Source organism: Lepisma saccharinum, chromosome 15 (genome assembly GCF_977018435.1).
Source record: "Lepisma saccharinum chromosome 15, izLepSacc3.1, whole genome shotgun sequence".
NCBI classification, from domain to species: domain Eukaryota; kingdom Metazoa; phylum Arthropoda; class Insecta; order Zygentoma; family Lepismatidae; genus Lepisma; species Lepisma saccharinum.
Window position 1 is genome coordinate 80,187,205 of NC_139243.1, and position 17,447 is coordinate 80,204,651.

Sequence of the window (17,447 nt, forward strand, 5' to 3'; positions counted from 1 at the left end):
ATGTGCTTGTAGGAACATTAAAGTACAAGAGAAATACACTGCGTGGCCATTGAATTATGATCACTCCCTCGTAGTGTGTTGAACCACCTTTTGCTTTTATGACAGCAGATATCCTACATGCCATGGATTCCGCAAGATGTCTGGAGTAGTCCACAGTCCTATGCAGCCTCCAGTCTCCTGGCGCCTAATGTGTCACTCTATATAATCAACGATATGCTCTATCAGATTTAAATTGGGTGAATTCGGAGGCCACACCATATGTTGGAAGTCATATGAGTGTTCCTCAAACCAATCCTGTACCACACGAGCCCGATGGCATGTTGTGTTATCATCCTTGAAGATGGAAGGACACATTTGTGTTGTTTATGCCAAACTCTCACGTGACCATCCACAGAATGCTCTAAAAACCGAGACTCGTCAGACCAACACATCTTCTTCCAGTCTTCCACTGCAATTCGCGTGTTCTTTGCACCACATGCATCATTTGCGCGTATGCTCTCATGTCATGAGTGGGTGGCCATGGGGTTGTCTGCTGGCGTACCTCATACGTGACAGTGTGCAATGAATGGTTCTGGTACATACTCCCTGGATGATTTGTGTTCTATTCGGATGTCAGTTGCTGCATTGTGGTGCATCTGTTGTCATGGATGAGTCGTCGTATCCTCCACTCCCCTCTGGCATCAATCTTGCGCTGCTCTATAGAGTTCTGCCACTGGGACATAATTTGACCATCTTCACGTGACTGTTGGAACAGTATCACTATCACTTACACACCCCACCACAGTTTGTGAAATGGATGCACCATTTCTGGCCCCGACGATCGAACGTTTATGAAAGTCTGCCAGGTCCTTCCGTTTCCTCATTTTGAACCACACTACGTACTGAACTAGTGACATCGTATCTCTGCACCATACATAGGCTAGCAGCATCCTCTCGCCAAACACGTCTTCAACAAATGACTTCCAGAAACAAACCTGAAGTGCATTCTTTTATGTGTAGTGAACAAAGATCAAAAGTTAGTTCCTTTTATACAGGGTAATTCAAAATGAATGGTTCAACTTTACACAGTTATTATGAAGTTACTATTTATGATAGAAAACCAGACAAGGCATCAATATAAAGAAAAACTCTGGAAGTTTTATTCCCACTTAGCATGCTTATTGTGCTTAGCCGATGCTCCACCAAGATCGCCAGTGTCGCGAAATGGATAATGACCACTAGAAGGCATATTGTGTGTTGGAGCTATCGAGAACTGATTCAATCACAATGGTGCAAAGACATTTCTGCATGCTTTTCGATAATATTGCATATGTTTCACCCTTCCAAAAGATTTGCCAAAGTTACAACTGCGAATTGTTAGTGTCGTCGAAACTGTTGGCAACAACTTGCTCTCTCGTGCATAGCAAGTACTTGATTATCGTTTAGACCTTTTCCGCATTACACGTGGTTCCCATGTTGAATCTTTATAATGTGAGTCATGTGAGTAGAACTTCCAGAGTTCTTTATAACTGTAAAGTTGCACCATTCATTTTAAATTACCCTGTACAATAATGGAAAGATGAACTGACTTGTATTGGCACAGATTTCTTTTTCTTACACGTAAAAGTAAAAAAGTAAAGTGCTCCCTTGTGCTTTGCACCATGCCATGAAGGCGTATAGGGGTGTGTGGGGTTTCTTACATGTATGTTTGCAAATTTTAAGATTTTCGTAACCATGCAGTGGTGAGTTATTATAAGTCTCGTAAAAAAATTCGATAGAAACAAGTACATGATTTGAAACAGAGTTCAGATACTAATAGAATTATTTCCTCTTTTAGTTAGTTACAAGTTAGAATCAAAATCCGATACTTTAGATCATATCAAAATCAAACTTTACTGCTTTAGGAACTAGACTTTTTCCAATAAAAATTGTTCATCATGTTTGATTTTATTTCAGATCTCTGCTATATGTCTCGAGATATTTTGTGCAGTGTTTCTGAAGATGGTACGTTCAGTGTGTGGGACCTGAACAATGCTGTAAGAATCACTAGTAAGAGTGCGCATCGTCGAAAGATAACTGGAATTGCTGCATCATACGATGATTCAACTTTTGCAACTGTCAGTTGGGATTGCGATATCAAGGTAAACAATATTTTCAATCTTATTTTAACCTCTGACAAGCAAGATATGCTCTCTATCCATTTAGTTTGTTGGAAGATTTTATTAAAATTATTTACAGGCTATCATATTCTGGTAATTTTACTAGTAAAGAAATATTCATATATGCTAATACTCTTAAGAGTACAATTTAGTTTGTCTTGTCCTTAATGACCTTCACAGATAGTGCTTACGAGCCATCACCTTGTAATACTCACTTATGTACTAATTACATCTGTGTAATTTCCAAAATGAAAAAGAAGTAGTGTTTTTACTTTCTTCTGCTGTTACTAATGCATTTGTACTTGTTTTTAGTGATTGATTGATTGTGAACAAAACAAGGTATCAATCGTAACTCCAATCTATATAAAATTTTATTTATGGAAGTACACAAATTCAAATTTCATGCTGAGAAAGGTCAGACAGCCCAGGTTTCTGAGGGTTAAATAAAACATGTGCATCCTTTCATTTTTCATTCCATTGTTCTGCAGAAATACTTTTTCTTAATATTGTCCTGTGTCCTCCTCCGTAGCCATGCGGTCTAAGGCATCTTGCTGCGGGATGGCATGGATTTGATCCCGGGTTCATTCTCCGGGAATTTTTAGCCTGTGTATAGGGTCAGTGGCAACCCACCATCGTGAGGAAATTGGGGGGCTACTAGTGAGTAGCTTAATCAGGTCTCTGAAATCTCCTATAACGGCTGAGGGTTCGATGTGCTGACCCCACGTTACCCCATTACTGGTTGAAGAACTCCACACCTCTAGGTAGGATTGTGGAGGGAGACTGGCAGCTCGGAGATAGGCCGAGGCCCTTCAAGTGCTGTTGCACCACAGATTATTATTATTATTATTATTATTGTCCTGTGTAATGTGTGAAGGAACTATTGTTCATACATGCATACTATGTGCCAGGAGTCTGTGGAGCGGAGAATGAAAAAAAAAACATCCTTTGTACAAGTAGTGACTTGAGATGGCTCGACCAATGAATGTGTGATTGCATGGAGATGAAAATGCAGCTACAGCTATCAGCTGTTTGCAGGAGCATGCGCTGCTTTGCTCTGTCCACTTGCTTTCTCTCCTATATCTTGATGAGCAGCTTTGCTCCATAGATTTCTGAGATGGAGTATAGTAGAATGTAACTATGAAATACATCTAAGAAAAATGAGAAATTAAATACAAAACTGAGATAATATGTAATGTGAAAGAAGAAATAAAACTTTGAAGGTACTGTTCTTGAAATATTATTGCAGAAGGTTACTTTATGGTTGAAATAAATTACAAAATATACACAAAGTAAGGTTATTAGATTAGTTGTTGTAACTGGCCTCTCTGGTAGAGTGGTCAGCATAACATGTGGTGAAGTCAGAGTCTGAAATTAGAACCCAGTGAGGCATGAATGACGTGTTTTTTTTTGGTACTGCAGCAAAAATATAAAACCTACACATGTGTCATGCCCCTGGATCACGCATATATGAGTTAAACCACTAACAGCATGTAAAAAAAATATTACAAATGTTAACAGACATAATTTTTCTTACATAGAAATTTTCAGCGAAAAATGCAGGCTCGGCCAGGACTCGAACCCGGGTCTCTGGCATACCATGCCATTGCTCTACCACTGAGCTACCGAGCCGACCTGGCCTCACCTGATTTTTTGCTGTCACTGTTTTACCTGCGTGGAATCGTCTCTGCCAGTGCTACCGCAACAATATCTGTTGCCTTTGAAACACACAGGTAAAACAGCGACAGTAAAAAATGCAGACTCTACCAGGACTCGAACCCGGGTCTCTGGCATAATGTTCCATTGCTCTACCACTGAGCTACCGAGCCGGGCTGGCCTTGTGGTATCCTGGCAGAGAAGATTCCATGCAGGTAAAACAGCGACAGTGAAAAATCAGGTGAGGCCAGGTCGGATCAGTAGCTCAGTGGTAGAGCAATGTCATGGTATGCCAGAGACCCGGGTTCGAGTCCTGGCTGAGCCTGCATTTTTTGGTGAAAATTTCTATGTAGTACATCTCCTGTGTGTGCCTAATCTTGAATAAGTTTTCTTGAAAGTGCACTGTATTTTATATTGCCCCAAGCACCTAGATACATCATGAAAGCAATAACAATTTGTTGCAAATGGTTTGCACTATTACTGAACCTTTTAGTATTTTCTTACAAATATATTTTTTGAAAATTTTGTAACAAACAACTCTCTCTAATAATTATTTTTTAATACATCTTATTTTTATATTTTGTATAAAATCTTTGTGTTACATTTTTGAAGCACCTGTATTAGAAAGATTTGTTTTTATGTACATTTTATGTACAGAAAGACCTACAGTTTAAAGCGGGATCCAAACCACTATGTACCTCCATTGGGTATCGAACCCAGAACCCCTTGATTACAAGGAGATGAGCTTAACACTACGACATTGGGGAGACCCTAGAAAAGTAACATGTAACAACAGGATCATGAAAGATAGTTGTTCTGTTTGTGAAGATAACAGTATAAGGTGTTTTCATTTTATTTTTCGTTCTTGCAGGTGTGGCTGATGAAGAGTTACCGTGAAGTGTCAGTGATCAAGGCAGGGCAGCCTGTGAACTGCGTGGCCTTCCATCCTCAGAAGCAGAGGATTGTGACTGGGGAGTGGGACAGCACAGTCAGAGTCTATGATCTTATATCTCTCAAAAGAGTCGCTGTAAGTGGTTTACTAACATATCAAATATGTTCTTTGAAAACTAAGCATTTTCTGTGTGTAGGATCACAATATTTAGGATTCAAAACATTCATATTCATCGGAACATCTATCAAGGATAATGCAGATGTCCTAAGGGCAGCTCTCTGACGGTAGAGACCTCAGGTGAAGTAAAAGGGCCCATACCTTCAGTATGGGTAGGATCTGCAAAAGCATGCCCTATCGATCCTCCCCTCTGGAGGGTCTCCAACGGGGATGACGGAAAATGTCTATTTGGGTATAACTGACTCATGGCCAAGCTTTCATAGTGCCACAGCTGCAAATAAATTGTAACCACTGGTAGTAGAGGAAATAAATGATTTCACCCGGAAATAATTGCAACACAAATGTTTTTTCATGCCAGATTATGCGGAATGGTGTAGTGAATAATATACTAAAAATCCGCCATCTAAATGTTTGGGGAAAATCCGCCATCTTGGAAAATGGCGGCAAAAATTCATCTTAAAATTTAAAAACATTAATATCTCGAAAACGGTGCATTGTACACAAAAAAGTGAAGATAACTAAAATGAATGAGCAGAAAATGTGCTAAATTTTGTTTTTTTGTTTGATAGAGCTACCTTAAATATTAACTGAATTAGAAAGATTCAAATATTTTCTTTAATTTTTAGAATTAGCGTAAAAGTTGGTTTTCGACACAAAAAAACAGCAAATATTAAAGAAACTATGTAATTTACGTCCTAAAGTCACTGAACCAAATTCATAGCTTATGATTTCCTCTAGTTGCAATTATTGCAATATTTGTGTTGCAATTATTTCCAGGTTAGGCCATTTTTTCCCGTTCGTTTCCTCTACTATACTTTCCTACATCAATACCATTACATCAGTATCAGTTCGGCTGTAGTCGTGGTTACTGCACGAGTGAATTTATATATGATGTATTTGCAGATCCTCAGAGGCCATACGAGTTCAGTCCAGAGCATCCTGATCACTCCTTGTGCCAGCCATGTTATATCAGGGTCACTAGATGGGACCGTGAAAGTCTGGGCCTCAAATGTTGGATGTGAGGTAAGTAAATTTTTTAAACTCTTTTGCAGTAATGGGGCAGATTAATCGGTATTCTATCCTTATCAGCCAATATAGACATAGCCATGTATCGGTTTATCGGTAAAATTACTGATAATATTACCGATCTGATATGTCTTTAAATATCTTACAATTTAGTGCAATATTGTGCCATTTAGTTATAATTTTATGGATGTAAAAATATAATCTCCATTCCATACTAAATATGCACCTTTGCTTTGCAAAAATATGGTTCATCTCATAAGATACATTAAGGAGGTCAATGAACCATTTTGAATTTTATATTGGGGTGGTAGAATATCAGTTAATGGTATCAGCCAATTTTTTTTTTTTTAGTCTAATCCCTATTATATGAGGCACATGTAAAAAAAAAAAGGGCCAATAATTTTTTACTTGGGACTGGCAACACTGACGAAACTGCGCGTGCACGGAAGCATGCAACAGAGGTATATTTCTCAGTGTGGAGGTGTGTATGTGAGAGTAGCAAGAAGTTCAAATGGCTGCTGTAATAGAAAGTCCTGCCAAATGCGAGGTGAGGTCTGTGATTAGATTTGTCATCGCAAGAGGACTGAGTGCAGCTGACATTCTTCGGGAATTGTGTGCCATTTATGGACCAACAGTAATGAGTGAAGAAAAGGTAAGACAATGGTGCCATGCTTTTCAGGAAGGACGTTCAAATGTGGAGCGGCAGGCCTTGTGTAACGTGTTGATGAGAAAGTGCGATCCAATCACCGTTTCACTGATCTACTGATTACTGATCTAGGCAAGGAGTTTCCTGAAGTGCCTGATAAAACATTGCACCGAATTGTAACACAATTTTGGTTATCACAAACTGTGTGCGAGGTGGGTGCCAAAAAATGTTGACAAACACTCGCAAAGATGAAAGAATGAAACCAGCACGTGATTTTTTGGCCCGCTGGGAGAAGGATGGGAATGACTTGTTTTCCCACATAGTGACTGGAGACTAAACCTGGTTATCGTACGTCACTGGTGAGTCGAAGCAGCAGTCCATGCAATGGTGTCATTCCGGTTTACCGAAACGGAAGAAATTCAAGCAAACACCATCACATCGCAAAATCATGGCAACCGTGTTTTGGGACCAAAAAGGTGTAATCCTCGTGGAATTCCTGGAACTGGGATGAACCATCACAGCAGATGTGTATTGCCAAACACTGTCTAATCTGCCACGTGCCATCCAAAACTGGCGAAGAGGAATATTATGGTCTGGAATTCTGCTTACTCATGACAACGCCCGCCCACACACAGCTGACCATACTGTTGCGACAATTCAAAAATTCCGATGGGAACATTTTAAATCACCCACCATACAGTCCCGATCTTGCTCCAAGTGATTACTTTCTGTTCCTTCACCTCAAAAAGTGGTTTGCTTCGCAACGTTTTGATGATAGTGAAGTTCTCAAGACACCAGTTCTCTAATGGCTGAGATCCCAGGAGGCAGATTTCTACACAGAGGGTCTACGTAAACTTCTTGCATGGTACCAAAAATGCTTGGAGCGTCATGGTGACTATGCAGAATAATAGCCAGGGTATGCACGTATAGCATCAAAAGAAACATTTTTTCGCTTGATTTTATTCTCTGTATTAACCAATTGGCCCTTTTTTTTTTGACATGCCCCTCGTATTATAATTTGAATAATATGAATAGCTCAAAATACGTAAAGAGAGATGAAAGGTAAAGCTTTCCCCTGTTCATTGCAGTATTGATGTGGGCTGGATGGGACCCAGATACTCCCACGCAGGACAGACAAATTCCAACGTGAAATTACCCATTCTGGAAATTGAACCCAGGTCTCTCAGGGAACAGTCAGATGCCCTAACAACCCTTGATATGTAGGAACAATCTTAACATGTTCTTTATGTGACATCATCAGTAATAGGTCTAAATATTGAATGAACACAGAAATCAAGTTACAGAGATTAAAGGATAACAATATATATTTGTACAACTGGAAAGAACAAGATATATTTCATGTTGAGGGGAATAAACAACGCGGTTGATAATATAAGACGTAAACGAGTTACTAAAGACATATCCACCAAGTGGATGGTGGCAGAGGCCACCGAAATTAATGGAAGATTTACAAGTAAGTTTCGCGGATATATCTTTAGTAACTCGTTTACATCTTATGAGAAATATTTGTGCAACAAGAAAGAAAAACAACAACAAGAAATACTTGTAGAATGAAAGAACCATAAACATTTGTACAATGAGAAAGGAAAATAACAACAATAAATATTTGTACAATGAGAAAGGACGTGTTAATTTTCACAAATTATTATACTATCATTAGGGCTGAGCCAGTACAGTACTACTTTCAACCGACACCCACATAGATACTCTTACCGATGCTTGAATATTGTAACAAAAGTTATTCAAAATATTGATTAATATTAGTGGGTGAGTGTTACACTCAAATTATAAGCATAAATTTACCACAGTTTTGCTTTAAAATATTGAAAAAATACAGCAAAATATTAAAATGCCTGTTACGTAATCAAAAGATACAGTTTTTTTTACACATTTCCTGAAAACCTAGAAAAAATTAATATTGCATAACTGCCAGGATAAGTAGACCCTACAGAAGTGTTACACTGATTTTTTGTGGAACTTGTGAATGCTTAAAAATACCGAAAAAAGTATCTGTACATAATATCTAACCGTACTTTGCAATGCTGGTGGCAACCAATAGCAATACATTGTCATCACTGATATGATGTTGGATCCAGCAAATACATTTTATGTAATATTAATAAATTTGAAGTTTGACATACGTATACAAAAATGTAAATTTGAACCATAACCTTCTTGATGGCATACTGATTGTTATCATCTTGTAATCAGGAGGTCTGAGATTCAGTACATGGTGGGGACACATTACACGTTATTTCACTACACTTTTATGTGTAAATCCACTTCTAGTTAGCTTTTTTTCAGCATTGCAATCCAGTCTTCACATGTTTCAGTGCTCTCCGCTGGATTTCTGTAATTTTTCTTGTATTTTATGTGATACTCTGAGTTATTCAGCGTAAATCAAAAATATTGACCATTACACTGTGTGGCTAGGAATGTAATATCTACCTTTCTTTTCAACTCATCCCCTCATGGGTGCCCACGGGTGCAACCTTTGGGGGTGATATTTTTCATTTGCTTTTTTTTCTTTCTAATGGAAAGAAAATCCTGTGTACACCAGTGGTGTGTTCAGTTAGATTTTTCTATCGTATCATTAAGTTGCGGGCTTTTTAACATTTATTCCCCATCAAAAAACACTGTTTATACATAATTCATTTTCTGACATTTCAAATTGTCTAACCAAGCTTACTTTCTACAATGTTTTGTTTAACTTGTGCCGCCCACTTGAGGTAAACAGTATATGGTGATATTCTTGAAAGTTCACATGACCATTGTGTACATTTAGAGTCTAGATCTTCTACTTAATGGTTATATTCAATCAGTGAAACAGATGTTTTCTACAGGGTAATTCAAAATGAATGGTTCAACTTTACGCAGTTATTATGACGTTACTATTTATGATAGAAAATCAGACAAGGCAATATAAAGAAAAACTGGAAGTTTTATTCCCACTTAGCGGGCTTATTCTGCTTAGCCGATGCTCCACCAGGATCGCCAGTGTCGCAAAATAGCTTAATGACCAGTAGAAGGCATATTGTGTGTTGGAGCTATCGAGAACTGATTCAATCACAATGGTGCAAAAACATCACATGTTGAGTGTCTATAATGTGAGTCATGTGAGTAAAACTTCCAGAGTTTTTCTTTATATGGATGCCTTGTCTGATTTTCTCTCATAAATAGTAACGTCATAATAACTGTGTAAAGTTGCACCATTCATTTTGAATTACCCTGTATTTTAATGATGAATGATGGGCATCCTTTATGGTGAAGTGGTTATCTCAGTGCATTACAATGTGAGGGGTCCCGGATTTGAATCCAAGCCTAGGCATGGATGTTCTTCGTGAATTTCCCTTCATCAATGTCATCATATGATCACTCATCTTCACCTTCACGATTAACCAACAGTGGCAAAAATGTGAAGTAAAATAAACCAAATCAATCACTCAATGCTGAAGGAAGCGAGTGGAGGAAGGAAATAGGAGAACAAGAAAGAAAAAGGATGAGGGAACAAGTTGTGAAGATAGCAGGAGGGTGGAGAGAGAGAGAGGGGGGGAGAGGAAGACACCCAGATTGCCGTGCATCTCTTTGTCTCTCTCTTTTTTTGTCTGTTTCTACTAGTCGGAAGGGGGGAGGCTCAGAGAGGGAGGGGGAGAGAGAGAGAGAGAGAGAGAGAGTGAGAGTGAAAGAGTGAAAGTAAGAGAAGCTATTCTTACTTCTCTAAGATCTCTCTACCACCCTCCCAGCCTCCATAATAAACATTTGGCTATGGTACTTATTTCTCTCTCTCTCTCTCTCTCACTCTCACTCTCACTATCTCTCTCTCTCTCTCTCTCTCTCTCTCTCTCTCTCTCTCACTCACTCACTCACTCACTCACTCTCACTCAGAGAATGGAAGGAGATAGAAGGAAAAGATTCCACTTCCTCCTCCTTGACCCCCCCCCCAAACCTCCCCCTTTTCCGCGCACACACGAACTTCCTCATTTTTCTGTTTTATTCCTCTCTTTCCCTCCTTCCACTTCTCTGAAAAAGGGAGTTTGCGAATGATGAACTAATGGTGGGACAAACACTATGACGCGTTCATACCTTGACCAGGGTTGAAACCTGGGACTTACAACCATTCTGGACAATGTTTGTCATTTTTTCCTCTTAGAAAGTTGAACAGAGTTCCCATAGTACCAAAAATGTGTTTTATAGTAAACTTTGAAAATATATTATTTACTTTACTACTGAAAATATATTTATTCCTAATGGTAGAGATATACTCCAAATATGTTTTGTACGGAGTTCAATGAAAGCGATATTTTTGTCTATATTTACTATAATTCTTTTTTTTTTTTTTTTCAAATAGGTAGCCAGTTTGAAAGGATGCTCATCCATCTTCAGTTTGACAATTTCACCAAAAGGGGATGTTATATACAGTGGTGACAGAGAAGGCCAGATTAAGGTAAGCAAACAGAACGATATCTTTGGGGGGCATTTTATTGTGATGTCTGTAGGAAAGGTACGAGATATGATATCATTTTGGGCATTTTCAGCACTATAGCAAGATACAAATGAAAATATTGTTGTATCTCTTGCTAGGACAGATTAATCAGGGTTTTCCTATAGCCATCCCCACATTTAAATTCACTATAACTTTGTAACGAACAGAGATATTTCAGTGAAATAAAGTTTGTACTTCAAAGCAGTTTTCAATATTTAACTAGGCACCATTTACGTCACTGCATTCCTGTAATCTCATCCTGAAACCCAGAATGGCTTTCCAGTGCTGCTCATCTGAAATGCCTCACTATGACTGCAGATATCTTTGCTTTCAGGTTATCCAAATCTCTTTGCTTCTCCGCATACATTTCCATTCCACAGTCGAAAATCACACGGAACCAGATCTGGCGACCTTGCGCTCCATGATTTGGGTACTCTGCTCCAATCCACCTGAGTTGGGGAAGGAAGAACGTCTGCAGCATGTTGAGGTCGGTATTGCCCGTCATGATATCTTCCTCTGAGAAGAAAGGCCCGATTAGGTGATCCGTCGACACAGCACACCACACATTCAATTTTGGGCTATCCCTCTTGTAGATTTGGAATTCACACAAAAGAATGCACGATTTCAGATCTGCATACCACAAAACGCACTGACTTCTCCTGAATCAATGCCATCTTGGAATCACCTCATTGCTCTCGGTCACATGATCCTCTCAACGTGCAGTTTTGCCAGGTAAGACTTTAAAGGCTGCTGTGCAGTATAAACTTTATTCACTGAAATATCTCTGTTCGTTACAAAGTTATAGTGAGTTTAAATGTGGGAATAATTATAGGAAACCCTGTATATCGATGTCAGCCAATTTTGATATATTAATAAACTTGTACAGATCCAATATTTCTATAAATTGCCCAGGGATGGCAACAGGAGTGCCCACCCAATCAAATTCAATACATATATGTATACAATTAGGGAAATGTAAACGATTCTGTAAGTATAGACTGGTCCTCACTCAATGTATATTTTACTTGTGAATATTGTAGATATTAGAAAGTTCACAAGTTTCAATTCATCCCATAACAAGCTTTGCTGTCATTTGGCGAAACTTTTCTCTAATAAGTAAGTTTACGAAGATTAGAGCAAAGATCTTGTTGAATGAAATAATTTAAGCTTTTCTTTCTACTTTTTTAATTTGTCATTGGAAAGTTAAAGGCACTATCAGAACTCTTATTTACAATGTAATCTAATGAACACTGCTATGATTAGAAGCAATCAAGAGGCTTAGTAAGTTGTATGGGATACTCACAATCATGAGGTATGTACATATCAGGATTTAGGAGGATTTGGAGGGTTGCAGCTCCCAGCTTTCAATGGAGAAGAATTGCTTTGAAATCAGCCATATATTGAAGAAAAAAAATATTATATTAGGAATGTGGAAGTATAGCAAGTATAACTAACCATCTGCTATGACTTGGGCTAAAGGTTATAGACTAACTGAAACTGTGCATAGATGGGAGTGAGTTCTTGATGTTGTCAGCACCCTCCACATAAATCTCTGCCTGATCAAGGTAATAAACAAAAAAACAAAAAAAAAACATCTTCTTTGCCTTAATTGCAATGATGAGTATGAATGATGATGATGATGAAGGCACACTCACAAAAACACCCATGCTCAGACCAGGATTCGAACCTGGGATCCCTGGCATGATAACACACTGCGATAACCATTCTGCGGGTAATTGGATGTGTCACTTGCTTTATTCTATCACAGTTTTTTTTTTTACATAACTGCCATCTTCAAATAATGCAATATTTCTAAATTACAATTTTTAATTAGTTCTAATTAATAATGAGTAAACACAATCACTACCGGCCAAATGTTAATGTAACAGTTCTGTAGGGCCCGACCCTGTGGCCGAGCGGTTAGCACATCGCGCTGCGACGCCAAGGGTCCCGGGTTCGAATCCTGGTCGGGCTTGGTTGTTTGTGAATGTGCATTCATCAATTTCATCCTTTCATCACTCATCCTCATCTTCGCAAATTAGCCACGAGGCACAAAACGCGAAGTAAAATAAACTAAATCAAGCATGCACCTGCTTCTACTGGACACCCATGGATTGGCCTGAGATTTAAACTATTTCTTTCACGTACAGACAAAAATATTTGAGACTTAGATAAAACCACGTCGTTGTTCGCAGAGTTATCTGTTTTGATAAAAAATGAAGCATTGTGGAGTTCAAATTACTATCTCAACTAGTGCTATGAACGGTTGATCTTCTATTTGTGGAAAGTAATCAAGACTGATTTGACTCATTGTTATATTTCAAGTTGATTTTCTGCTAGTTTTGACAGTGAGGTTGAATGTTAATTAGATGAACGTCATGAAGGGACGAACACAAACATGCAAGGAGACACAAAACACCAAGAGGATTATGTTGACTTCTGTTACAGGCACCAGAGATTCATTTGCCTTCAATACAGTTTCCAGGGTGTACTATTCAGGAGGGAGGTTGACATTTGAGTGTGTTCGAAAAAGTCACACTTACAGCCCAAATGATCTGTAAAAGAGATACGATGTTTAGGTTTGATGAATTCCTTATGTCCAAATCGCTTTCTACGCAAGGTAAGAGGGAAATCGTGAGTGAGGAGGGGGGGGGGATACGTGTTAGTCAAACTCACCTAATGCCTTACGTTTGTACTGCCCACCCTAATTTATCAATATACAGCTTCTGCCCACCCTGTCGAAAAATTCTGCCACCACCCCTGAAGTTGCCTGTAATTTGATGAAACTATCATTTTATTACTATTTGTGTGAACACACAATCATGTAGCATTGTTTTGTAAAATAAATGTTAAAATAGGCTGATTTTTTTTCAAACCTAAAACTCATTTCGATCATCTCATTATAGACTTTATTTAAGGATTTAATATACCATTCATGTTCTTCAAGAAAGTTCGGAATTTTATATTGGATTGGTAGATTATTATGAGTAATTTTTTACCATTAGTTTATAGGTATCAGCAAAAACTTCTCATCAGCCCAACGACTATTTTGCATTTTTACTTATTTAATGTTGCTTTGTACTTAATCATGACTAATTGCACTTTGTCAGCAAGGTACCCATCTATTGTCTTTCTTTTTTACCTTCACAAACATCTTTTATGCACCTTGTAATCAAGGGAATCCAGGTTCAATACCCATTGGAGGCACATAGTGGTTTGTATTCCACTTTGAACTGTACGTTTAGTCCCAATTAGACAATCTGTGCCCAAAATGGACTTAAAACAAAAAGTCAAAACCAAGCATCTGTTGCAATGTTTAACCCTCAGTTAGGCATATTATTTTCTGTAACATACTTAGGCATGTGCGGTACCCCTGTCTCCCAGCGCTTAACTTTCTGACGATATGAAATACGCGTACTCTGTGAATTATACTGTGCATACATTCTGAACATTATTTCTGTGTTTTTTTTTCTTTCTAAGATCAGATCTAATGTTCTGCTGCACTTTGTATGTGAAGTAATGTTAGTCCCCTGCTTGGGGTACAGTTGTCCCTGATGCAACTAAATGCGTAACAACCGAAGGAGTGCCATGTTCACTTCACATCACGCAGTCACTTTCGTGTTTACTTTCGGCACTAATACATAGCTACATGTCCTTCTCTTCCTCACAAACTCACTTCCATAAAACATCGGAATCTGCTGTGTACTTTGTCGTTTGCCGCTTTGATATTTTTTGTGTACATTCTTAGGCATTTGAGGGACAACTGTACCCGAAGCATGTGACTGGTGTTAATCCTAGCTTACCTGAGAGGGGTGGGGGCTTGTCAGGCCCACCACCTCTATTTTTTCAATTGTTGAACTTTGGAAATAAAAATTGAAAATAAATTACATTGTTCCCTAGAGTTTTCTCAAGGTTTGCAAACTTTTGTTCATAAAAAACATAAATGTAACTTACACAGAAGGCAAAATGAACTTCTTGACCATATCAGGCCCCATTTTTGAATGTAGAATGATATTTTCTATTTGCATATGCAACTTTACTTTCAATTCGAGACACTAATGCCAGTGACAGTGTACAATTGGTTGTTAATGATGGTAATTTTTGTAATTATTATAATTAATTAACAATTGCCCATTTATAAATGAAAAAGCATTAATAAAGAATTACCATGTTTATTGTGAATGTTAACGAATGGTAAAATATTTGTGTGACACACAATAATTGGTTATTATTTTTTAGTAATGATGGTAATTTTTGTTATTATTATGTTTAATAAATAACACACGTATATAATCAACAAAGGAAACATTCACACAATAACAAAATGGGTTCTTGAATTTTAGTGATAAAAGAAAATGTGGGCCTGTGAGCCCCCACCTCAGGTAAGTAAGTTTCTTGTACCGCACAGGTTAACTTGCTTAGAAGTGCAACAGAACTGTGTAACTGAGCTTAGAAGAAAAACAAAGAAAGAATGTTCAGCTACACAAAAGCACTCATGTGCAGCATAGTTCACAGTTTTGCAATCTCACAATGAATGTACCCCATGTGCGGAACAGAGGGTTAATTGCATTTCATTGTTACTTACAGGCATGGTCCATGAAAATCGGTGAAGAAGTTGGGACGGTGCAGGACAAGACATTACCTGTTGGTGCTGTGGAACTCAAGTGCCTTCATATATCATCAAATGGCACATATGTATATGCTGGGTACAGTACGGGTGAAGTTAGGCAGTACACCACCGTGGGACCTGTGAATAATGTTGATGAAAGGATTAATCTTGCGGATGAAGAAATCACTCTTTTGGAGGAAATGTCCGAGGGATCAATCCTCTTAGCTTGTCATGGAGGAACCATACATGTTCTGGACGCATTAGTATTAGCAGAATACTCCCAAGTATCCATAAGTTCCAAGCAGTTGACATGTATAGATTCTAGTGGTCAACTTGTAGCTGTTGGTGAGTATTGCACTTGGTATGCTCTGATTTTTGCATATTGCCCATGGAGAGACAGTCATTTTACAAATAACATTATTAATCATAATTGTTTCCGTAGTGGCGGAACCTTATAAATTGGTCAACATTTCTATGTACTAGGGATGAGCCGATATGAAATTTTGGCAGATACTGATAAAGTACTGATACAAAATTTACCGATACCGATATCTGATATTTTACTGATCCGATATAAAATTAGAAATGGCCCTTGAAGAACCTGAAAGGTAAAAACCAAAATGCCGGAAAAGTATTGGCTGGTGTCGGTAGATAATTTCCTACCATTATTGGTAGATAATTTCCTACTGTTATTGGTAGATAATTTCCTACCATTATTGGTAGATAATTTCCTACCATTATTGGTAGATAATTTCCTACCGTTATTGGTAGATAATTTCCTACCGTTATTGGTAGATAATTTCCTACCGTTATTGGTAGATAATTTCCTACCGTTATTGGTAGATAATTTCCTACCGTTATTGGTAGATAATTTCCTACCGTTATTGGTAGATAATTTCCTACCGTTATTGGTAGATAATTTCCTACCGTTATTGGTAGATAATTTCCTACCATTATTTGGTAGATAATTTCCAATACCGATACCACTGGTATCATCTGCTATACATCAGCATCGACTCAGCCCTAGTTTATTTACAATCATACTGTAGTATAATATTTTATAAAGTGGCATGGATGCATTGGGAAACGATCAAAAAAAAAAAAAGGTAAAGTGTTCCCCTGTGCATAGCACCACGCCATGAAGGCGTATAGGGGGTGTGGGGGTAACGCCCCACACTTTCTTGATCCGGTCGTGAGTGGGGGTGATGTGATCAGCATCATGCCCCTGACCGCCTTTACCCCCCAGGGTTTCCCCCAGGTACCCATGTTATTCGACGCTGGGTGGGCGCCGGGGCCGCTTTCACCGTTAGAAAAGTTCCCGGATTTGAACCGGCCGGGGATCGAACCCGGGACCTTGAGCATGGTAGTCAGACGCGTTACCGACTGAGCCACCGCGGAAACGATCACATTTCAATATCAGTAACAGTTTTGTGGAATTGTTTCTTAATCTTAACAGCCTCAAAATGATTGTGTTGAAGTCAGCAATTTTCAGACTACAGTGCAACCCCGATTTTTACGTTCCCAGATTTTCCTGCCTTGTAATTCAATCCTTATGATCCTAACATAGCAAAGCATTTGAAATTTTCCCCAGATTTTATATTTTTCTGTTTAAGTTTTTTTCACCTTGGTCCACTGAAAAACAAAATCGAGGTTCCACTGTATTTACAGAAATTTTGAGCAGGAAGTTATCATCAGATTTGATTTTCTCTTTGTAAAACTCAATATGCTGACCAAGGCAGAAATTTATTTTATTTTAAAACATAAAAAAAGTAAAGTGCTCCTCTGTGCTTAGCACCACGCCA

The 17,447-nt window shown here is 38.4% G+C and overlaps 1 protein-coding gene and 1 non-coding gene across 4 annotated transcripts in view; one reads left to right on the top strand and one right to left on the bottom strand.

Moving 5' to 3' along the window:
• LOC145999776 (telomerase protein component 1-like) overlaps positions 1 to 17,447 on the top strand; it is a 374,109-nt gene that overhangs the window by 322,389 nt on the left and 34,273 nt on the right. For all 3 annotated transcript variants that reach the window (XM_083137076.1, XM_083137078.1, XM_083137077.1), the window contains exons 30-34: positions 1,936 to 2,120; positions 4,663 to 4,818; positions 5,764 to 5,883; positions 10,902 to 10,997; positions 15,624 to 15,990. In XM_083137076.1, the coding sequence (XP_082993202.1) occupies positions 1,936 to 2,120; positions 4,663 to 4,818; positions 5,764 to 5,883; positions 10,902 to 10,997; positions 15,624 to 15,990 (924 nt within the window). The remainder of the gene's footprint in view (positions 1 to 1,935; positions 2,121 to 4,662; positions 4,819 to 5,763; positions 5,884 to 10,901; positions 10,998 to 15,623; positions 15,991 to 17,447) is intronic.
• Positions 3,697 to 3,767, bottom strand: TRNAT-GGU (transfer RNA threonine (anticodon GGU)). Its single transcript has one exon. It is a non-coding gene; the product is annotated as a tRNA-Thr (tRNA).